Source organism: Blennius ocellaris, assembly GCF_963422515.1.
Source record: "Blennius ocellaris genome assembly, chromosome: 22".
In the NCBI taxonomy this organism is placed as follows: Eukaryota; Metazoa; Chordata; class Actinopteri; order Blenniiformes; family Blenniidae; genus Blennius; species Blennius ocellaris.
Genome location: NC_137671.1, coordinates 11,962,700 through 11,988,292, shown reverse-complemented (window position 1 = coordinate 11,988,292; position 25,593 = coordinate 11,962,700). Strand labels below are relative to the sequence as shown.

Genomic DNA, 25,593 nt, shown 5'->3' with positions numbered 1-25,593 from the left:
CTTTAATTGCCCCTGAAAATGAATGTTCATGACTGTATGCCTTTATGTTTGACACATTCAGCCCAATGCTATCTTGACCGGGCTGGAACGGTAAAATTGTGCCACAATAACATTTACATTTTATACTTTAAAGTATTTGTTTGTTTTGGAGCAGAAGATACATAATGGAAATATCGAATTATATAAATATAAGTATCTTGCGAGCCGGTTTTGGCTCATGGACTTTATGTTTGACAGCCCTGCTTTCACTGAACAGCTGAAGAAATAAGGAACAACTGTCCATAGAGTTGACGGAGCTTCTTGCCGTCAACGCTATCCACCTCTCCATTGTATCAATTTATTAGGTTGATGTCACAGGTAAGAGAATAATACAACATGATAAAGGTTATGCTGTTTTTGAACTGTATCACTTCACTCCATGCTGTACAGTTCACCTTAGTTGCCTTCAGTCTGTTAAATTCCACATCAAATAATAAAGACAAGCCCAGAAATTCTCCCCGAGCAGGTTGGTAAATACTGTGATGCCTTTTAATGAAGCAGGAGGCTTCAAAAGGAGGAGGCTCTTTCTTTGTATGTTAGCTGCTTTCAAAAAGCAAAAATGCGACAACTACAGGTTCAATTTGAACGATTCTGCCATTTCTCTGCTTTTTTGTTTTTTTTTTCTGAACAAAATCCATTAATAAACCAGTGGTTGTATGGTGGGATTTATGTAATTCCCAAGTAAATTGTATGTTTGTTATATTTACAGGCAAGCAAGGGAGAGCAGTAAATGAACCAGGGAGAGAGAGAGTGTCAGGCAAAGAGATGCAGAGACAAAGAAAAAAGGGATTAGGCAATACGAGTCATAATAACCAGTAAACAGCCTACAGCTACAGACAGTACAGAAACGGAGGCAATAACAGACATAAAACTAACATAAAAAGAAACTGGGAAGGCAGATGATAAAAACTCAAGGACGATGCAAACGTTTGAATTTACTTATAAAAAATGTCAATATTTTAGCACGCAAATTTGATCTTGCTTATCATTTTTTTGCATATTAACAGTAGTATAAATTCTGTCTGCATTCCAAGGCTGAATGAGGCGGGGGCATCGTGATCAAGTCTTCCTCAGATCATATATCCACTGGACTTTATGCCGTCTTTCTTGCTCTATCTCGCGGCGTAACGAAGGCTTTTTGCCAGCCTACATCCTGGAATGCTCTCATTACCTTGGCGCTGTTGCCAAGGGAGCCGGTGTGATATTCAATACTTCTGTTACTCATCCCGCCGATCTCATTTACACTTGACACCTGACATTTGCATAATGGCCTCGCTCCATCTCCTATCTCCTGAAATGCAGGGTGGAGGTGAGGTGGTTCAGTGTGTGTGTGTGTGTGTGTGTGTGTGTGCTCATGCTTGTTTGGTTGTGATGAGTGGATATGCCCAGCTAGAATGAGCTTGTGCAAAAAAAACACTGTGCGTGTGTGTGTGTGTGTGTGTGTGTGTGTGTGTGTGTGTGTGTGTGTGTGTGTGTGTGTGTGTGTGTGTGTGTGTGTGTGTGTGTGTGTGTGTGTGTGTGTGTGTGTGTGTGTGTGTGTGTGTGTGTGTGTGTGTGTGTCGCAGGCAGGGGTTAAACGACTTCCTTCTTAATCTAACTCATTAAGCCTGCGGAGAGCTTGGAGTGCACCATATTGGCTGATTTGGGACAATTTAGCGGAAATGCTGGCATGAGCATGTAGATGTTCACGCTCATCAGTGAAGCCGTGACCCTAATCAGTCAGAAACAGATATTAGGGTCTGAGGAAAAGTGAAGAAGATCACCCGTTATTGCCATTTCAAAAAACAAAAAACAAAAAACAAAACATTTTTGAATAATGTAAAGCAGTCAGTGGCACAAAAGGTCTTATTTTGCACAAAACTGTTAAGGAAAAATGATCCTTAAGGAAAATGCAAGTATAAACATTTGCCTTTGCAATGACTACAAATCAGTTTGTCTTCATTGCAACAGGCCTGGGGGGAAAAAAATCCTTTCATTCATCCACCCATGACTCTTCTAAACGAGGGGTCAAAGGTTCAACACAGACAATCTTCTTGGAATCAACAGTTAATGTAACAAGCAACCAAGTACAGTGAGCACACGCACGCGTCACACAGGAATGACTAAAGTCAACCAAGGTCCTGCAGCGCTGAGGCAAACCGTGCTTTTATTTCGCTGATGATAAGTATCTTGAAATACATTTTTGGTGTGAAATTTGATCTAGGTATGGATTTAAAAACAGTAATAGAAGTCTGCCAAACAAAATGTATGGTTGAAATCAACACAGAAAACTCTATAAAACATGCATTTTTATCAATCTCAATGTTTTAAGCAAAGCATAATAATAGGGTCGCGTTTGGAGAATTGTTACCACCCACCTATAGACAGACAGCAACAGCTGTTTTTTGTACTATTTATAAATCTTTTAAGAAAGCAAAAGACATCTCCAACAAAGAAATCCATATATATTTTCCAATATTAATAAAATATACACTTGAGTTTACAGCAAAATATCTATTAATGTGTAACAGAATGTTGACATTGCTGCTTTTTCGACAACAGGAATCACAACAATTCTGATGTTCAGACATACATTTTACGGATTGAAAATGACATAATGTAAAAGTCTAAAATATCAATTTCAAACAAAATTTAAGGATTAAAGATGAACAAACTCGCATAAGGTGAATCTTCTACCCTCAAAGAATTGCTTTTCCTATCATACATCAATTGGTCACAAATTGTATGACTTCATGACGAACCCCTTTGCCCCTCAATAAGGAATGAAAAAAAGAAGAAGAAGAAGAAAATAACAAAAAGCAATACAATCCTCCCCCACATCCCTTCTAGCCAGAAAGCTGCTGAGCTCAAGCAGAGTGAAATGTCGTACTTAGCAAATTGCATTTGAAACCAGGGGGGAATAAATACTACAGATAAAGACTGCTCTAATGTGCTCAGATCCATTAGAAATCTCATATTCACACATAGCAGAAATCACATTACAAGATGCCCCTAATGTCATTTCACAGGGTATTTCCACCAGCATTTGCTGCCAGGGTGAGACACCATCATCAAACATAATGGATTCCTGCCTTTTCCCTTCTCGCTTCCCGCCTCCCTTCTGTTGTTTATTCCTTTCTTGGAGCCTGTTATATCCTATTCTGGTAGAAATTCCCCTTTCGATCTCTACTGTTGTGGATTTCTGCTCTATTTTGGGTGGATGTAATGCAGTTAGCCAAACCGTTTTAGAGGCACGGCCACTCACGGGCAGAGGGGGCTATGTTGAGCATGGGACTGTTTTACTAGCCGTCAACCCTGGAGGAAGGCTTGTAACACCTCATTGCAAAAGTGTTTCTATTTCTTCACTGCCCATGCTTCAGTTCCTGGAGTGACAAACGGGAGAGCAGATTGGGCCAAGCGGAGGTACAAAACGTGCTTCGGCTGCTTTGAAAAACATCTGCAGTGATTTGATCAAGGGTACATTGATTTTTGTTCTCTAAGAAAGGATTTCGAGATCTCAAATGCATGACGATCACCATGTCACATGGAGGTGTTTGAATTAATAACCTTTTAGCACTAAGTAACCTTGTGTGAGATGAGGGGAGGCGAGACAGGCTCAATCAGCCTGCCAGTTTGACTTTTCCACTATGTGAACACTCAATGGGCACACCATGACTCCGGCGTGGTCGGGGTTCAAACCATTACTGAGGGGAGAGATATGGATCCTCTTTAAAACATGTGCGAGCCTCGGTTTTTCAGACACCTCATAGAAAAAAAAAGAGGACTCACTTTGGGCACAGGGAGAGTCAAATTTGGTTACCTTCATGTCTGAAATGCTGGCTGAGCTAAATCATCGACTGATCCGGAGTCAGCAACACAGAAATCGTACTTCAAAACTACAGGAAGACGAGCACAAGCGGAGTCAAATTGCACTCGTACAGAGTACAAATTGAAGACAAGGGTTGCAAATAAACCTTTTGTCCAATAACAGGCTTATTTTTGCTTCTATTCGTACACTGAATGCGACATGAATCCAATACGGTCATTATGTGGACGGTTCAGAACAAATTAAAGCAGGCAAATTAGTTGGTGGAGGAAAATTGACAATGTAAATCCACACAGAGGCACAAATAATGGCCTCCGTTAGCCTGCAAACCTTGATTTTAACCACATATGCACACATTAAGGACAAACATTCCCCAACTCCAATTATCAACTGTGAAACACTGTCTCTTTGAACTGTCTGGAGTCTGTTTAACCCCTATTGGATTGGATGCTGCATCCAGATGAGGCCATCTATCCTTGCAAATAATTAACTATGCAGAAAAGATGGACTAACTTATGTAACCACCAATTAGGAAATTGCAAACAATCCTTTCAGAGGGAGTTGGGGAAATTTTAATGAGGTTTAATGACTTGTTGATTCGGCGGTGGGGTTTGTTTAGAGAGTTGCACAGGGCAGATGTGCTGGGAAGAGTTTAAAAAAAAAAAAAACCAAAAAAACCAACTCTCTCATTTGCACACCTCTGTTGCCCACACAGACCGTCTTCTACAATCGAAGAAACGCGTTGGTAAACATCTGAGTGTGATCCGCATGGTGAGTGGAGGTATGTGTGCATGTATGCTTATCTGGAACTCCGCTCAAACAATCCACCCCCCCACCCCCCACACTTCAATACTCGCACACCCACACATGAGGCTACTTCAGAAGCCGGGCCCCAGACAGGGTGAGCAGATCAATCAATTACATCTCTGCTCCAGCAATCAAACAAGGTTATTATCAGGCAGCCACTCGCCGACCTGGAAAGGCCTGGCCAATCAAAGGCTGCTGTGATGTGGGGGCTGGCACTCGCTCATGTGACAGTAACGCAGAGTGGCAGCTCATGTTGTCAGGGGATAGACGAATGGAAAGAGGAAAAGACGCACAACTGTGGCCGGATTCAAAAGGGGGGTGAAAAAATAAAAATTGACGGAAGGTGGGGGACCGGAACAAAAGAATATCTGTAAATCGCCCATCTCCGGCAATCTCTCTTCACCTTGACACTGCTCAGAGGACAGAAGAAGATGAGAGACTCGGCGTGCAGTGTTATATTTATATCGTCTAAATTTCCCCCCTCTTGGATTTCATTTCTAATTTGTAGCGGAGCTCTGTAATGTTTTACTATGTTTGTTTGGTCAGATTAAATCCCTTAATATTGCAGGAAATGACAGACCTCAAGCAGAAGAGTGATAGATGAGATGATGAAAGCAGCGCATGGTTAAAAAAACAACTCTTCTTTTGTGGTTTGGGAAGCGTCCTTTTGGCAGAAGGTCTGTCTGGAATTTTTTATTCCATGACTATTAAGGGCATTCTGTCCTCCCGTTTCTGTCCTGTCATAGCAACAGGTCTGAAACAATACATAAAGCTTAATTGAATTATCTAAATGCCACCCTCACCCCCCCAAAAAAAATAAAATTTTTTGTCTTTCGTTGAATTATTGTTTCAGACCACAACAAACTCATATACAAACACACACTTAAAATCTGCTGGAAATACAAGCTAATCTCTTTCCAATGCAGCCAATCAGAGAACAGCGTGCACTATGGGGGGATGACATTGAAGGGTACAGCATGACTGTGTGAATATCTGCTCTGTACGATTATGTGCCAAGTCATTTGGACAAGGTTCAACCATCTACCAACATGTCAGTGTGTCAGCAAACTAAAGTGTATATGTATATACCGTATATAAGTGAATGTCTTTATGTTGCTATACAATTTCACCTCTTATCTGACCAGGCAATTCCCCGTTTCCACCATTCTTCCCAAACACAGAGCAAACACCCTGGGGATCCCTAAAGCCGACTTCATAAGAAGTCGACTGCTGAGCGTTCAGACAAAACTAGACCCCTTTAAGCTCCGGCTGACGACTCTCTGCTTCACACGAGTCTGTTGGACACGTTGCCCTGGGAACAGAGTCTGATTCCATTACGGGATGGATAAACACAATCAAAGAGTCTATCCACCTTCTATAGCCATAGAAAAGACCCCCGCTATGACGGATCTAATCTCCTGCACAATATCTGCTCTGTGTGTGTGTGTGTGTGTGTGTGTACACATATTTTGGGGGTCTGTTTGTCTTTACAAAGAGACGCATGGTGACTGAAAAGTCTACACCTTTCAAGAAACTGCCTGAAGTTGCAATTTTTTGGAAAGCGATAAAACTGGCAGTGTCATTCGCAATACGTGTGATTGTGTGCGTGTGTGTGTGTGTTGTCGTGTGCACAGGGCATCGTAGAGATAAACGAATAAAGATACAGCAGTGCTGCAGCCGGTGACAGGTAGGCGCACCTGACAGATTGTAGCAAGCTGGTGCAACATCTTGTTGACGTCCTCTTCTCATTTGTGAATTTATATTTCTTTGGTGGATTTGTAATCTCTACATGCATTATTACATTGCTCCCTAATGAGCAACAGTCTGCAGAAATCCTTCTAATGCAACTGCAATAATTCATCCTGTAAGTTGCAGTGCTTTGTATACTGCTATACTCGTATTTTCTGCCTCTGAGACAATGACACTGCCATGAGTGACTGTACAGCAGGAGGCTTCCTGCACCCCATGGTATAATCTACAATAATGCACCTCCTGTGGCAAATGACTGGACCTCAAGGTCACACTATGTATACCTATATATATATATATGTGTGACTGTGTACTAAAAAGAGATAGAAATGTGTGGTTTCTTTCAAATCAAATATCTTGGAAGGCACCGACTTTAAGTAACTTTGAGTGGCCAAACCTGACATAGACACATATTAAATATAATTTAAAACCTACTGACACGTCGGCCTTCATGCTGCTGTACCTCACCAAATCAGACTATTACAGAAAATAATTCAGACAAGATGTCTGCCAAAGGACTCTACTATTATCAAATTACCATATTGTTCACATTTCTTGGATTGACTGGCCCTGGAGGTAATGTCTCGTGTGCTTTTCTGAGCTCTGTCAGCTACCTGAATGGGCGGCGGTGCCATTCATATAGTTTGCTGTGCCATTCAATCTTTGCACATCTCCCTTTATAACAGGCTAATGTTATGAGGACTTTGAGTTTGAAGAAGCAACGGAGTCAAAACAATGACAACCGGCCAATTCCATAATGAATGAACCTCCTTTAATTCTAAAGTCTACTCTCATTCTGCTTTTCTCTCCATGTATTGGAACCTATTCATGCATTTCTGACGTGTGCAAAGGCATTAAAATACTTGAATTCAAAGCAAGCAAACACAACACCCCGCGTCGACGCAGTCTTTCTACTGGCCGGCATTCTCTTTGATTCCTCCGTCTTAAATCAGTCTATTCTCATCCCATCTGCCCGTTTCTTGTTCTGTGTTTTTGCTCTTATTGCCTCACATCTGCTCCCCTCTCTGTCTCTCTCTCTCTCTGTTGTTGCTCTCTTTCTTCTGCCTGCTTTATCTCCATCTCCCTTTCTCTCTGACCTTTCCAGTGTAAAATCCTCTCTCCCTCCGACTCCCAAGTATGCTCCGAGTTTTAATGGGTGCGAGTTAGAAAAAGAGAGGGAGACAGAGGGTGCTGTTTACTGAAGGAAAATCCTCCCGAACAAGTGAGGAAAAGATTAGAGAAGAGAGCAAGGGCTGCCAGAGCTGTGCAGTTTATATATGAGTCAGACTTAAGACAAGACGTCTGCGGTGCATTTGAATAGCCTACGTACAGACACCTCTTTGAGGTTGTCAGTGTATTCTGCACCAGCAATTACAAAGCTGCTGTCTGACCAAATAAAGAACAGAGTCCAAACACAAATAATCTTTTGCTATTGTCTCGTCTGTTGCACTGAAAATTGCCGTATTTTAAGAGGTCACACGGGGCAACAATAAACACTACTTTGGCGTGATTTGATCTCAACGACGACTCCTTAATCCAACAGTTTGGTTGAAAAGCTTCAGTTTATCATTGCTTCTCACAAAGCCGGCTTTTGTGCTCCCCAATAAATTGTCTCATGGATCTGCAATTATAATAGCATTTGGTAAGTGACTATTGCAGCTTTAGTTTAACAAAAAGTGGCAAAGAAAATGGGATTTTTCCAAATGTTCATCAAAACTATGCAGACGACAACTGTGAAACAATAAATCGCTGATCTTTTATAGTTGGGGATTCATTTCAATAAAGACACCTGAGCAACGCATCCCCGATGTGAAGTGATAACAGGTAAAAAAAAAAAATTCTCCATTTTTACTAAAAATGGAGAAAGACTAATTATTTGACATATTGATGAAATAATATTTATATTGTGGCATGATTAAATTCTCCATTTCTCTGAAGAGGAACAGAACAACATATTTCATTTTGCCTGCAGGTATCTACGCTGTGACAACAGGCAAACATATAGTATGTACATGGTGATCTACAATGAGGAGATGCATTTGTAGAATATTTATTTTTTATTTTCATTATGAGAGCATCAGGTTCAGGAAGTATCAATTGTAAAATTGTGTAGAAGTGAACTTCTGTTGTCAACAGTTATTTTAATGCACAAGGCTGGCAATAAAGCTAAATATTTAATTTAACAAAAAGATACATTTCAACCTATCTTGATTAGTTTTTTCGGATTTTTAACATTAATAAAAGAATACCACAGCATAAGAGCACCTTATTTTCTATGAGGGACATGAGAAGAGTCTCTATTTAGAAACTATTAATCATAATTCTCAAGCAAAAACGCTGCTATTGCTCATGTTAACCACGGCCGTAGTAAATAGTTCCTCTGCACATGCATGAGTAGATGAACCATAACAACAATGGCGGTCTTGTGATATGGGTCCAAGGCCATATTCTCCTGTGACTCGGCAGTTTTAAAATTACTGTAATAACAATCCAATGTTGCCTTCTAGCGATACAAATGTCTATTTTCTAGCTATTGTTAGTGTAGTGTATTGTTTTCTGCATGCATGTTTCTGTAGTGTCATTACAACAACACAACAGCACTTAATGGTCAACTACATCGTTTTTAGCATTACTGTGTGAATCTTTTTCAAAACGTTGAAAAATGTGAAATGTTTCTGAAGTGAAAATGAAAAAAAAAACTGCTTTTTATTTGACGGGTGGGCCTTCGAGTTGAACTTTGCTTTTTCTGTTAATTTACTTGATGGAAACTTATTTGAATATACCCCCATTTCACCTCTACGTCCTGAGCGTTCTATTTGTCTTGGTCTGTCGGTGCTGCTCGGGAGGGGAGTTAATGACGCTGTGAAATTAGTGCAGCATCATGGTGTACGTCGTCTTCGCCACAGGCTACAGCGGTGGGAGGCGGCGCACTCGTGTCCTTCCCCCGTCATCTCGCTCTCTATCCGCTCCTCATTTCTTTCATCGCCCGTACTGTCGTCCTTCTCCCCCTGCTCCCCCGCAAGCGCTCGCTGTCAATCTCCACGCCGCAGACTCTTCTCTTGCAGACGCACTGTTTCACTCAACCATGAACTGTAAGAGCGGAGCGCTAACTTTAAGGAGATGTGAGGCACATCAACAATTTATAGAACTTTTAATAAGACGGAGTTCTCCGGATTCAACAAGTTAACCAGCAGAATCTGTTTCACACGTGCCAATTTGACAAAGATTGGAAGCAAAAACATGAGCTCAATTTATGTTTTCTTGAAGAAAAAAAAAAAGTCCAAACAAGCCCAACCATCCATATGAAGTTAAATTCTTGAGAAAATACACTCTTTTGTAAGATGCTTTAATGAAGCCTCAGACGTAATTGGCAATATGACGAAAGAATAAAAACTTAAAGCCAAATTAGATCATTTCTGTGAGAATTCATTGAGAAATAACTCACATTAGGTCATTCAGCAAGCTGTCGGAAACCAAGACATCATTTACAAGCAATGATTACCACATTTGTTTCAATTTTGCGTTGGAAAAGAGAGATATTTGTTGATAAACTTGTGGGACTTTCTCACTCAAATCAATTAGTCGCACATTTTAAAAATTGCATGTAAAACTTTGCAGTTTTGGAATTACAGTATCCATTTATTTTTCTATTTTTTTCATGAGTAGGTCAATCTTTTACGTGGAAAAATACAGCTTGTAGTAAATAAATTAAGCAAAGAGGCTGACACTGTATGTGTGTGCTTTGGCTCAAATGAAAGAGTGATGCTGCAGTTTCAGCTCTTGAGGTCGGTGTGTGGATGGTTAACAGAGGGAGATTAGGGTCTTGCGGGAGCTTTTCAAAATGCAAACCTCGTCCAGAGCAAAGGGTGTAAATACCACCCAAATGTCAGCAAGAGACCCCAATAGTCAAACTAAATTGGCTGGTACGTGCACAAATACTCTCTTATGTCGGCCCCACATTTCAGTGTACAACTTTAAACACATAACCTCTCCGCTCCGACACACCGCATTGCAAGCTGAGACTTCTGAGGGCAGAACCAATCTTGTTAATTTAATGACTGCAGGCCGCAACCCTGCTGAACCGCCCAATAAACAAGACACATATTCAAAAAGACAAACACGAAAACAGAAACAAAGAATGTTTTCGTCGATCTTACAGTCCAATATGATTGTCCTCTCCAGATGTGTGCAAGCACACGAAACCTACAAGCAAATTGCAACATACATACTTGTAATAATGCACTGAGCAAATGGATGACCCAGATGGATTGAACCCCAATATCTATACTTCTACTTGAGTGATGAATGTCTATTTTCAATTTCCCAGTAGTGTGTCACACACACACACACGGATAGATCTTAATTTTTTCCCCCACTAGTCAAGCAGACTAGTGAGCCATGGGTTGCACTAGTCCTGCACCAACTTGATTTTCAAGATGTTTTTACAGTTTTACCATGGATTTTTGCTCAAATATATGCGATATGTATTTTTTTCACCACACTCAGTACATTAAACTTCTCATTAGTGATGAACATTTTAGATGAGTAAACACACTTTTGTCCAGGATCCATGGTTTCTCACACACATTAAACAAACCCTCTTCTCCACACTAACATGACTGAACCTCCAGGAAGGAGAACTTCTCCAATGCGCCTCCTCCGTTTACGCTGTCATGGCGTCAATAGGGGACGGCTGCAGAAATATTGAGACCTGTGAGACCATTGCCATCAAAGTCCTCAAAAAAGATCTTGGGAAGGATGCCAAGAACGAGGTAAATGTTTGGATCTTTAATTACACTTAGATTTTTTTTTTTGTATTCAAATATATTCTTCAACATCAGAATTTGTTCGGGGATCCTGACATACATCTTACGCTTTGTTCTCTCTCGCTGACAATGTTAGATGCCATAAGCATCCTGGATCCTGACCAGACCAACTTGGTCAGGTACTATGGCTCATTTCTGCACAAGGAGTACAGATGTTTGGCCTTTGAGGTGCTGGCCATTGATTTGTACGACCTGATTGAGCCGCCTGGAGTTGTGGCGTACAAGCCATTAAGTCCCAGTGACATTCGTCCCATTGCAGAGCAGGTTTTGTCTTATTGGCTCCAATAATCTCTTGTTGTCTGATCAGTAGAGGAAACTGCGAGTGCGTCCTCGCTAACCTGTCTGTCCACTCATGCTTTGTCTGTGCAGCTCCTGGTGGGTCTTGATGCTTGTCAGTACGACGAACAGGCCCTACAGGGCGAAGCTGGTCGATTTTGGAGCAGCACTTCGAGTCTCTGAAATTAGACTTGGGCTCCACTGGAGCAGCCCGAAGAATCCACCACCAGCGCCCATCCGGACTGCCAGGACTCGTACTCTGGCTTGTCTAAGCTGTCCAAGTCCGATAGCAACGTTTTGACCGTCTCAGAACTCTGTGACGAGGACCTTCTTGAGGTGGCTTCCTCTGAGAGTTCTGATAACTGTGGAGCAGAAGAAGTCCCCGACCTCTCTGAGACCTTGAGTGACGTTGTGGCCATGGTCTCTGTCACGGTCGTCAATGACGAAGTCTTCCTTGAGGAGGAAACTTCTGAGAGCTCTGTTAAATCAGCAGCAGAAGACGTCACTTTGCCAGTTCCCACCAGCACTGGATGCTTTAAGCGGATGACGAAGAGGAGCCGCAGATTCTTTAAAAGGATCCAAAACGCACTGTGTTGCTGTTTTGACAGCCAAACGGATTAATTCCTGCTTTAATTTTGTTCATTTTATTCATATAGTTAATATTGCTAATTTGATTCAAATAGTTCATATTGTTCATTTTATTCATATAGTTCATATTGTTCATTTCATTCATTTAGTGAATATTGTTTATACTGTTCATATTGTTCATTTTGTTCATTTAGTTAATATCGTTTATACTGGTCATATTGTTCATTTTGTTCATTTACTTAATATTCATTTTGTTTATTGTTTTACATATAAAACTCAAATAATTTATTTGAATTGTTTATTCTTCCAGCGGTTTTAGGGGCTTGTTTTGGTTATTTTGTTTCTATTCTTATTTGACTGCTTGACAAACTGCTGTTTGAAATAAAAGCCAGTGTGGCAGTCGACGGCAGTTGATGATATCAACCAACATTTTTGAACTGAGGCTACAATATATGACATCATGTGTGATTTACAACGTCCCACTGAACATTAAAAGGACTGAAATCAATACTTGGTCACTCAGTGGCAGTATAACACAATTAACTTTACATTTTACTGGTACTGACTCATGTCCCGGACTTGGTGTGTTTGGAGTGGCCTGGACAGACATATGGATGAGGAGCTTTTAAATACATCCTCGAAAGTTAATGGGATTTAAAAAAAATATATCTATATATTCCAGTAAGAGAAGCTGATTTTGCTCTTAATTTACTTATTTCCTATCACATTCAATTAGGTGTGACATCACTGTTTGCCAGATGTGCTGTGAAACTCCTGATGTCACACGTTTCAGAAGCACCAACATGGTGCTTTTTCCACTCGTGTGCAGCATTCTAATATTAACATTACAATCTTGTCGGGAGCTCAGCTGAATCATTTCCTCTGCGACTTGTCTCTATTTCAAAATGTCAAAGGCAAAAAGACGCAGTTCACTCATCCGATTTGGAGAACTCTTCTGTTTTTGCCAATCTCATCAGTATTTGCTAAATTCTCTATTTGGCTTGACTTTCAGGGGAGTGAATTTAGGCACGTTTGTGTCTTTCTCACAATTATTTGTATACACGCCATCCAGGTCATTTTTGTCCCCTTGTATGCTAATTGCAGATCTCTTTCCTTAATCATGTCCACTTTGTTTAACTTCCTACTCCCTGCGGTACTTAAGAGGCATGCCTTCTGTTGTGTATCGCCAATTTATCTTGTGCCTTGTGTCATGTGTTCGACCCTTTGGTTCCATGTACTCTGAATGGTTTTTATCTACTTTTTTTGCACCGACTACTACTGCAGCCCCACTGATTGTATTCCTGTTACCAACTGTTTTTCCTGTCTTGTACATTGAGAACAAGTCTCGTTAGACATGCTCCAATCGCATGAGTCATGAAATTTTGATACTATCTGCCATACCGTACATGTTCAGTGTATTGTTAAGTGTACCTGAGAAGAGGCTGGAAGATCACAGTGATGTTCCTCGCTCCCGGCTTACAAACAAACTTCATCTCTCCTCCTTCAATCAGGTTGTCATCAGCACCGCCTGGAACACAGGTTACAGGATCCGAGTTTAATCAAACATGTCAAAACAGGAGTGTATACACAGCGGTGTTGCCATAGAGGAGCTTAAACAGCAAAATGTGTTAAATAGATAAATGCAAAATAAGTGCAAGACATTCAGAAGATATCTGCTGTTGCATACTGAAACAAGTGTCACAATTCTGACAAGTTTTCTACCAATTAACCGAGGGTCTTATTTCAAGGTAGCATAACACCTTGAGCTAACAAATTGGCCGTTATATACTTGGAATACAGCTTTTTTTTCTTTTCCAAAGCAAGCTATTTTAAGTCAGACTCGTGTTGCAAATGTTGGAGGAGAGGCACAAACAGCCCCGTGTGCTTTGTCCTTGGCTCGAATTACGGCGCAAACATCGCGAGGTCACTTTTTACAGTGCGACATGATTATTTACGGCGTGAAGATAAAATGGCGCGCTCCTATAAACAGCTTCATCAACCCTCACAGGTGTACACCGTCGGCTGCGATGTAGATGCATCATTCAATCAACACGGCTCGCTATCGCTGAATCTAAATGCATCCCGCACGCTCGCACCCGTCCGTGGCCCCGTGTCACCGCGTGGGCGAGCCCCACAGCTAACGGGGTTAATCAGAAAATCATTGCCAAGTAACGCCCCGGGGGGGGGGGGGGGTGACGGGCGGAGATGGGGGGGTGCCGCCGATGGGGGAAAAGGGGAGATCACAGGGGAGAGAAAGTACACCGAAGCTCATTACCTCCGCTCATCCTGAAGTAATCAATATAATTGATAGAGAAGAAATTGTGACTCGTCGTCAATATGGCAAACTGTGGCGGAAAAGGATTGTCTGTGTGCTCCGTCTGTGTGCGCACTCATGCACACATGTTTTGAAAGGCTATTACGCATGGATGCGAGCGTGCGCACGTCTAATAAGGGATCCGGGTGGTGCGATACTGCGACAGGTCGACGAGAAAGAAGAGGAGCCAGGCCGGCAAAGTAGTGATATCGAGTTCAAATTTCTCAATTTGATCAAGTCCAGCCGCATGTGCATTCATGAGAGCGCAACAAAACAGACAGTGCACCGAATTACTTTTAAAATTCAAATCATTCATTTACATCCTGTGGGAAAAACCTCTGAAAGAATAGCACTCTCGACATGCAGACCTGTTATGTTGTGTTCTGTCAAGATGCGAGGTTAAGCACATCAAGTAAATAAAGTGAAAACAGCAGAGAGAAATCAAACAAGCAGGTGATCTCAGCAGCTTTGGTGGGATTTTTGAAAAAGTGTAAGGGTGTGTGTGTGTGTGTGTGTGTGTGTGTGTGTGTGTGTGTGTGTGTGTGTGTGTGTGTGTGTGTGTGTGTGTGTGTGTGATGTCCTGAAAACAGTTGTCGGTTCGGCACAAAGCCCTCAAGTCCACTGTTTTCCTCCGTTTCATTTCTATGTTGAATATGACCTTGCAAAGCTCGCGCGCCGTCACACAAAGACGCCTCGGTGCGGCGCGGATGCCTGTTCCGCATTACCTGTGAAGCCCGCCTCGCCTTGCATTCAAATGCATATCACCCCATTGTTGCCTGTGCAGGGCTCCATAGTACATTTCTAATAGAACAAGTTTCATTTGAAAAGCACGGGAGACATCGCTCTGTATTTTCATTAAAATGAAAAATGGAAGCTTTCAAGCCATGCAAAACTTTCAAATCAAAGGTATCGGATTCAGATCTGCTGCCCCGTGCAGCAAGCCCACAGTCTTGTTGCTAAGTGGAGACAGAGATGGAAGTCCAATTCACTCACACTCTCTCTCCATCCATTCATCCTTCCTCTGGTGCCAATTCAATTACGACTCAATTACAGGCTCCTAAACAAAGCTGCCGCCAACATGCCACCCCTCTCCTTGCTCAATCATATTTTCTATCTGTTTGTCTCACTCTGTCTCCACTTTCTTTCTTCTCGATGATCACAAATGTGGGGAGACCTGGCGAAACTTTTTGTTTCATCGTCGCTGAATTGCAAATAATCAAGTTCCCATGAATGACGACAACACGTCACGGACTCTTGAGAAAGTTAGCGTTTACTTGTTCGCTCCAAGGTCCATATCTACCTGGCGAACGTGCCAAAAAACACACACACAGGAACCCAAACGACACACACACATACTAAATAGACTACTATGTATGTGCTCCCGATGACGGTGACCAATTTAATTTCATGCTCTAAACATCTGCATCTGTGTCAGACAAAGGAGCGAGGAAGAGACCTCATTGATCCATGGGGCCTGGGACCAGCTGCCAACAGAGCATGGCACTGATGAATATTAAACAGGGGTTCATTAATATGCATGATATTTCTCAAAGTTGTCTCGACGTGACAGGGTGGCTCCGATTTCAGGTCAGGATGCCCCCAACACTGCTGTCAGCCCTCGCTCAATGCCAAGTGTGAAATTATGATTTTTAAAGTGTGATTGGATGTGTCTTATGCCTCTCGTGGTCTTTCTGTTGAGCGTCGTATCTGTAGACCAGCGCTGCTTGTGGTGTGTGTGGTCTGACCCGAGATTAGTGTGAAGGAGTGTATGTGTGTGTGTGTGGAAGAGGAGGAGGAGGCGGCGGCGGCGTGCCCAGTGGGATGGCAAGTGAAAACTGGAAAGGAAGAAGTGACACATTCTAATGTGGCCAAATCTGCCTGAAATCCCCCTGGAGAGCCGCCGCTCCATCTGCAAACACACACACAGCTAAGCAGACATGACACACTACTATCCATAAAAACATTTTGAAATAAATAAAAAAAAAACTAAATTACAGGGGCACAAGCAGACAGGTACAGATACCGTTATGCCGACACATACGGTACAACGGCTTGAAACACACATCAAGGCGGTAAAAACACGGCGAGGAGAGCCGGAAATAAGTGGCTCAAACCCGAAGCCACATAGACACCGTGCGCTTTAACACGCTCGCACAATGACACCCGTCCAGACCCCCGTGGCGTCTTACCCTGCACTCTCCAGCCCACATCTAATCAAGTCAGGCAGTGACTTAGTGAAATTGCATTAGCTACACTTTCCTGGGTTTGATGAGAAATGGGTTTGATCCTGTGATGAATTCCAGCCATGCCCAGATTTAGGCAGGCAAAGAATGAACGTGTGACGCCTTCTTTAACACACCCGTGCGTCCCCCAAGCCCGGCGCGTTTCTAGTACGCATCTGCGAGAGAAGACGAGGTGAGGAAAGACAGATGCGCGCTGGAACGGTCGTAATCCCTCATTTCCGAGTGGTTTCAATCTTTTTTTTTTTGTGTGTGTGTGTGTCCTTGAGTGTAAATCTGTCTGTGCCTGTGCGGTCAGAATGACGGTGGCCAACACAGCAGTTTGTGGAGGGACTCATTATTCTCTAGTTTTGCCCGAAGATGTTTTTTGAACACTTCTCGTGCATTTGATTTAAATTGCAGGAATTTCTTTGCTCCACAAAATAACAAGTTGTGCCCATATTAAAGGGCTCAAAAGGCAAGAAATTTCAATAAAACATTCATTTCCAAAAAGAAATGAAAAACAAAGTTATACAAAAACAAAAAAAGAATATTGGGAGTAAAGAGTAAACTAAAAGAGTATTTATTGGCATCTTGAAAAACAAAGCAAAAATCATTAGATTTTTCTCACAATTGTGTGGCTACAACTTTATTCATCATATTTTTAATTGTTTGTCGTGCATTATATCATATTTGCATATTTTTGCACAAATGTATAAAGTCCAAACTGTATTTGGTCTTTCTGGGTTGCATCTGCACATCCATGCTTGTTTTTGGTGGTAAAAAAAAAGTACTTTTCTGTTACTATTTAGCTTGTATTTAATTGATAGATTATGGACTAACTGGGTGAATCTCCAAAAACTTTGTCGACTGTAACCGGTCTACTTTTTAGAATTTTCTTTCATTCCTTTAGAGAAATATGACATCTGTATGTTCATCAGTCCAAAAAAAATCCCAACTTACAATTAATTGTTTATGACTTCCATGTATCTAATCAAAAGAAAAGTGTGACCAAAATCAATGAATACATGAGTCTATTTGCTTATATGATGCATTTGTGCGTAGAGAAAACACACTGAGAGAAAACATGTTGAATTGTTTTTGTAACTGAAGTGAAAGTCAAGTTAAGTTTAAAAAATACAGACGCACACGACATAAAGTGTACAAACGTCCTGTGGTTCCTGTGATTACTGCAGGAGTGACAGGTTTTCACAATTTGTCGTCTGAAGTCCACCAGAAAATTAAAAAAACACTCTCAAACAAATGCATTTGTAGTTAATTTTTCAAGCACACGTATAATTACCGAGAAGAATTCTTTAATGTCCACGCTATTTCACAGAAATTATAGCAAACGCTCGGCAACTGGAGTTGAGTGAGGCAACGCTCTCCTGATGATTGAGGCCCTGAATCTGTGCCGCGAGCCAGCGCTGCACATTTCCAGTTAAATTGTGCAAATAGAAAGAAATATACAGGATAATCCAATTTTCACCCTCAATGGCCCCATTTGTCTGAAGCCGCTGCACTATGGAAATTAGTTTTGGAGTGATCAATTCAGAACATTTCCTGCATGTACAAATCAGATGTATTTAAAATGTCTGAGCAGGGCTTGCAGAGAAAACCGGCGGGCAGTCGGCGGCTGCATATTTACGGAGTCGAAGCCGATCTAATAAGATCGGTTCCCGTGTCAATAATGTATGAATCTCTGGTCAAGTGTGGCCGTCCCTTTCCACTCAGACTGTCTTCATGTCTGATTGGGTCTTAATGAGAGCCTTCTATTATTAAAATTAAATTGATGAAATGGTATCTGCCGCTCCACCAACCTGGAGAACAGATCCTTCACACAGCCGAGAATAAATGGTATAAATAAATTATCGCATAAATAAATTCAGGTGTAAATTGAGTGGGATTAATTATTAAAAGTGTCACTGTGGCGTACAATGTGTCTCCGTGGTCTTGATTTTAATGAATTCACATCTGTCAGTCGTAATAGAAAAACAATTCACTCCAGTGGTGGAATGAATATTAATTGCGCACGATGTATGTTGTTTGTCTTTCAAACTTTAGCAATGTCAGAGCAGTCTTCCAACCTGCCAGCTGGTGGGAGGCTGTTGCAGCTAAATCCCGAACACCGGGCAGAAGAGGGTACAAAACGAGATAAAAACATGTTTCCGCCTCATGGAGACGTCGACTTTTTGCACGATTTGGAAAACACAACCAACACCATGGTGATGAGATCATCAACCTACTGACATTTTGACATGTGGAGATGTGAATGGAGAGATCGAAGCCCTGAACTCAAAGAACTTTATTTACCACCCGAGTAAACAATAATACCTTTTCCATGATGCCAACAGTTGGAGTTGTGCTTATAGCTCTCGCTGCGAAGAAGAAAAAAAAAATTATGTGCTGGAAACCTTTCTATTACATTTACATCTCCATGCCTCCTTCTTCCCCGGGGTCTAAATCTCTCATGGATGCATGTGACTGTCCATCTATCTGTGTTTCCACCGTGGTTATCGGTCTCGTCTGTACTCAAACTTTACCCAATTTCAGCTGGGATCGGCTACAACTCCCTGCAACCCTAACTTGGATACAGCAGGTATAGAAGATGGAGGTTTCTCGAAAGTGCTTCAGACATCTTAAGCTTACTGTACTTTTTTTTCCTCCTGAAAAGCTCATATATATATATATATATATATAATCATAAATCTTACGATTGTACCTCTTTGATCCTGCCGAGCCTTGATTCGGGTGAGTAAAACCCAATAAAAGCTTAGAAAATGAAAGCAGAGGTGCTTGGTATACGGTGGACATGCAAGTTTAAAGACTTTGTTTGCACCCAAAAGACGAGATCTGCGTGAGCGTGCGTTTGAAAAACCTGCGAGAAATACCCAAAAAGAAGTCCAGTCCCATCTTTGATCAGACTCAGCAGGGAAGCAGGCGGCACGCTGCCTTCTTTAATGGAGGAACTTCTTACATGCGGGGAATCCGACTAATGTGCTGGTATTTTATTATCTATACCAATGTCAGATGCCAAGGTCTTCGCGGCCTAAAAGTCCAACATGCCTTTCCTTCACCCAACCCCCTTTCTCTTTTCATCCTTTTTTCCCCCTCATTTGTTCTTCTCTCCATCTTCTCCAATCAGCAAGTCTGAGATTAAAAGTAAACAGAGAGGTGACAGTCAAAGCCGCCAGCAATGGCACGTCCGACGCTGATTAAAATTAGCCCGAGGGTGGGAAAATACACCAAGCTCTTTCGGTCTGATTAAATGTCTGCACTGTGTAAACTATTACAACCTTGTTCTATTCCCCCTCTGTTGTCCTCCGAATCCCCCCCTCATCGCCGTGTTTGCTCGAGATTCCATTTTCTAACCGCGATCCATTTTCCATTATTTATGTATGCATCATGTGCATGGATGAAATTTGAATGGTCTGAGAAAATATTCCGCCTCCCAGTTATTGAACCTGGGCCTCCACACTTTCTGTGGGAAGTTTTCATGTTCTTCCTGCGCATGCATGGGTTTCATCAAACATCTGGATTTGAGTCTCAGTATGAACGTTTAGTAAAGTGCTATATCCTTCAAATATTCACCGTCTTTGTTCGATGTTTTCAATAAAGACTAAACGGTCTGAAAGTCCCCTGTCATTCTGAAAGATGAAAACGCTTAAGGGGTGCAGAGATTACTGGGAAAAAAAGTCCTAATGTGTATCTTTAAAATGAACACAGATATTGTCTCGTTATGTCTTCAATCAAAAGTGACGCTTTCAAGCTCATTAACCTACTGACTTCATTATATACTGTTGCATAGTGTCACAGCAAAGTATCTTTCAAAAGGGGCTGATAATTGTTACGACATTGACAAATGAGGTGAAGAAAGGGAGGCTAATAGAGTGAAGGATGAATAATAAACTATGAATACGAAAAACATTTATCAGCCAGCGGCAGCAAGCAGAGGCCAGGAGGCCGAGGAAGAAAGTTTCACATCAATGAAGACTGGGCCATATTGGCGTTTCAGGAGTGTTGGGAGGGATCGCTACTCTCTGAGGCCAGTGTGTTCAGCAGAGGGAAACTCCGTTTTCACAAAGTCCTGCCAGCGTTCGATCATCCCCACGTGGAAAATGACTTTAAAACTTTCGCTGCTTGTAAGTTTTCAGTTTTCAGTGTGAATGACGTCCGCAGTTCTGGCATAGAGGGAAACGTTACTGCTTTCCTTGGTCCTCAGAGTCGTTTGTACGTCTTCCAATTGCTTCCTCTATTTACTAATAAATACATCATTTAGAAGTTGATCCCCCCAAAAAAAGGTGAAAAATGGGAAACGTTTGTGATTCTAAAAATGACGAGCTGATTATTTGTTTTAGCAGTTACTTCGGCAGCACGGCTCCCTCTTACAACCCGAGTCTGTTTTCATGTGAATATAGAAAACCTTTCGTGCATTTTAGGGGTTTGTTTGTATGACCACTGTGCTTGGAAAAAAATGAATCTTTTTTTTTTTAAACAGCTTCCAAGGTGGTACTTTTCGAAACTGCTCTGACTCGATGGAGGAAATGACACCCTTTCCGATACACTGCTGAAGTAACAGTAGAGAAAACAAGAATAGTTCTGCACATGCACGAGTAGATGGACAATAACAATGAGTGTCATGACATTGAGGTCAACTGATCTAAAGGTCTATTTTAATCAGTGTTAACTCCGTAATGAACTTGAAACACCCCTGCAGCCCTTCTCTGGTAAACTCAGGTGAACCCGTCCATCATAACGACAGCCAATGAGAAACTAACACAATCTCTGCGATCAGCACCCGATGACTGTTTAGCTATATTAGTTTAACTGCCATCATCACATCAGTGGAATGTGTTTCATGTGGACACGCTCTCATTACAGGTGTCACTTTGATTTACAAGTGGCTTGTCTCCTGAGTTTCAGTAATCTTCAGGGAGGAGGAGGGGGGAAAAAAAACAAGGATTAATTAAAAACGCTTATGGTAGCGTATACAAAATATTATAAGTAAATACATCTCAGGGGATAAAATAACTGCATGCAATCTGTTTTCCGTTATCATGTATCTGTCCATCAGAGCTGGAACCCGAGACTCGGTGATGTACGCCACAGAACAAAAGTGAACATTATTGTTACGAGACACGCTCAACTTTAATTTCAGGAACAGAACTACTGTAATTCAACCGCTTGCCACGTTGTGCATTATTGTGTGTATGTCTTGGACGAGAAGGCGGGGGGGGGGGGGGGGGGGCAGAACAGCAACAGTCTCTGATGTTGTTTTAACCAGTATTATCTACCTTCATGATGTGAAAGCCAAATTGAACATGATGAGTCCAAACAGGTACAAAATAACTACAGAGAGAGAAGACATCTGCAGTGATGTGCATGTGCGCCTGTTTTTCACAATATGCAGATATGTCCTCCTCTTGCTTTCACGGAGAACACAAATAAACACTTTTCACAGTAATAGCCTGTCAGGTACAACAGAGGTACCTGGGATTTTATCTGCAGACCCAGTTATGCTGCCACTGCTGGAACAAAGCCATTCATAAAGGTCTGCCACTGATGCGGGAGGGAAAACCTGTCATTTGCAAGTGATGTTCTTCTAATATACACAACTTTGCGTCTGGAGTAGACGTGTCACTCAAGTGCAGCATGTCGTACATGTCACGTGTGACATAACTTGGCATGCAAACTTGAGGCAGACCCACACCCACGCATCTGGTGACTACGACAGCCTCCATCAGTCATCGATGTGACAGCTCAGTTTAGTCGCTCGTGTTCCACTGGGAGTAATGGCTTTATGAAGGGACCCTTGAGAGAGAGAGTGAAGTTGTTATTCTGTACAAAGAACAGATGATTATTAAGGTAATCAATATTTTCTCATTTGTCTGTCGGTTTTTCAATAGAAACAGTAGTGCGTTTGATCTTTTATCAGGAAACTGACCACAGTTTTCTTCTTATTTTAGTTTTCTAGCAATTTTCACATTATACTGACATATACCAGGACACTAGTACAAGTTAGTGTGAAGGATGTAACCACATGATTACAAAAGCTTTTTAAAAACATTTTTGAAATATGTCAATTTGGTCAGACTAATTTTTTAAAATATAAATGTATATTTATCAGTCTATCGATCATGAAATAGTCTTATAACAACAGTCAAGGATGAAATACCCAATTTAGAAGTATATTAAAGACTGATTTATGAAGGATAAAGTTTAAAAAAAAAATTCCCTACTTATCAAACTTGTATAGGTAATGTATAATTTAATCTTCCATTGATGCCATCAAATTTAATCGTCATGGATGTTACTTTGGTTTTAGAGGCAATTAAAAAAACAGTTTAATAAAACAAAAACAAAAAAAGAAAAAGCATGTTATCTAATTTTGAGTTTCTGAAGACTGCAAATCATAAACCATTTTTAAAGGAAATCCAATGCAACCAAATAAAACTGTTGATGGAACACGCGAACCATCAGGTCACAGTGTATGCAATCTTCCCTGAAATCCACAGTATTACAAATATCATACATTTATTCTGATTTATTCAAATTCAATTGACATTTACTTACAGTGGGTCAGTGTTGCGCATACATGCAGTTGACAGAATTTAATTTGCTTATGATTTGTTTACCCAGTCGTCCATGTTTGGACACCCACGCGTTCGCACGGCGCGTGTATTAAATTTTCAATCGTGGAAAAGCAAAGGACCACAGAAACTTAACACTAACAACCGCCAAAAAAGACGAGAATGAAATCATGATGGAGCATCGTTGTCAAGGAAAAAGGCCAGCCGAGGAAGGAAGGAATTAAAAATGAGAGTTATAGGCATCAATAAGCGGCGAAGCAGGTGCCTCCGACATTCTGGAGTCATAATCCTATAATATTTATTGACTTTTCAATCGACAGAGGTTCAATTCCATCAAAGGTTCCATTTATGAATATGATAAATTATAATCGCAAGGTCAGCGCGAGTCAAGTATCGATCACGACAAGAGACAAGTGAACAACCATTATCCTTGGAAGCTGCCAACAAATGAAGAGAAAGAATGATTGGAAAAAGAATCATTTGAAAAGGGAAGCCAGCGATTTGAAAACAAAAATTGATTAGAGGGGCCGTTTGAGATGTGACGCCGGAGGAGCTGCTTGTAGCGTGGAGTCACATTTGTTCGCCTCAGAATCGTGGAAACCATAAATTAGAAACGGTGCAATACTGTCATTTTACAGTTTTTCAGTAAATGACGGTGGTGAATAATGCGCAGTCGAAAAACAATCCTGCAAAAAACACATTTCCACCGAAACACCATCTCGCTGGGTGTGAGATCGCGCAGAGCTTGTGTTGGTTACCGCTGGCCCGTCAACGCAGACGCACTTAAGTACCCACATGGATTTCAACATCTGCGGGCCTCGCCCAGCCTCACCTCCGCGCTGGCGTCTCCCGATAGACATTTTTTTTCCATTTGCACCTCTTCTCCCCACCCCTCCGCACTGTAGCGTGGCAAATCAGCTCGACAAGGAACACCACTTCTGGTCACCTCGTTCGGCTTTCCTTCTCCTCCTTTTGTTGCCTCCACTCTCCGTCCGGGGAATTCCATGCAATAATACATAAACAAGAAGCCTCCTAATACAACACGGGCTTTTCTTCTCAGCCCCGCACTTTAGCATTAGTTATTAAGGGCTGGGCGGAAGGCGAGCTGTTTGGAACTAGATTGCCTGCATTGGGAGACTCAAGCCAGACTGTTTTCTTTAGCCAGACACACTGTGAACAAGCCTATTTGAATATCAAAAAGAAAAACAGGGAACGTGTGAAATAGATTTGGACCCGAGTTGATTATGAATATGTCTTCAGATTGGAGGCGGGAGGGGGTCAGAGGTGAGGGAGTTTGAAGTACGGGCACGCGCCTGCTGTGAAATTGATAAGTTTAAAGTGTGTGTGTGTTTGTTTTCTTGTGTGTCCGGGGCAAGCGAGTGGCGATAGACGGGGCTTTGTGTACAGCAAACACAAGGAAAATGTGTGTGTGTGTGTGTGTGTGTGTGTGTGGGGGGGGGGGGGGGGGGGTGTCACTTCAAATGTGCCGCGGGGCCAGGCAATATCGCACAAAACACAATGAACGGCAGTGACACAAAGAGAAATAAAATCAAAAAAAGGCTGTAAATGCATTACAGCGGCCTGCTAGACAGGAGTAGTTATTGAGATATATTCACACTTCACCTCCCAGATGACCACTGGGCTACTCCGATGCCTACACACAACAAAGAGGCAATAAATAAAAAAATAAAGGGAGAAGATGTAAAAGACAGGCAGATGAATATAGGGGGAGGGAGGGGGGCAGCAACACTTCTACAGCTGGAAAATTGTTATTTCCATCATTTATTCATGGAGAATGTGATCGAATCTGGATGGGGGCTTTTGATCTTGAAGTAGTTCCTTTAAAGCAGATACAGGCAAACGCGAATACACTATATACACATGCGGACAGATGACGGGTGATCTTCCGCGTGTGTGTGTGTGTGTGTGTGTGTGTGTGTGTGTGTGTGTGTGTGTGTGTGTGTGTGTGTGTGTGTGTGTGTGTGTGTGTGTGTGTGTGTGTGTGTGTGTGTGTGTGTGTGTGTGTGTGTGTGTGTGTGTGTGTGTGTATATATATATGAACACTATACGAGTTTTCCAATTGGTAGTCTCACTACATACATTCACATCCCAGATTCCAGATGTGGCTACATATGGAGCCGTAATAAAGTCTTTAGATGAAGCATTGGATTAATTGAAGCATACAAGACGAGAATCCAAGCAATTAAGACCCCCAGTGTGTTTGCATGTGTCTGTGAGGCATGTGAATAAGCCACCATGTAGCCATGTGCACACGTGTAATGATATATGGCAGGTCCATACAACACTCGGGAGACATAAATTACAGATATTACAGATTAATTTCAAAGCCATTAAAGACATGTGAGTGTGGATGGGTTGC

At 41.7% G+C, this 25,593-nt stretch overlaps 1 protein-coding gene across 1 annotated transcript in view; it reads right to left on the bottom strand.

Moving 5' to 3' along the window:
* Positions 1-25,593, bottom strand: part of exoc4 (exocyst complex component 4) — a gene marked incomplete at its 5' end in the record, with an annotated part of 115,238 nt that overhangs the window by 61,901 nt on the left and 27,744 nt on the right. The window contains one exon of the mRNA XM_080518601.1: positions 13,522-13,618. Within this exon, the coding sequence (XP_080374727.1) occupies positions 13,522-13,618 (97 nt within the window). The remainder of the gene's footprint in view (positions 1-13,521; positions 13,619-25,593) is intronic.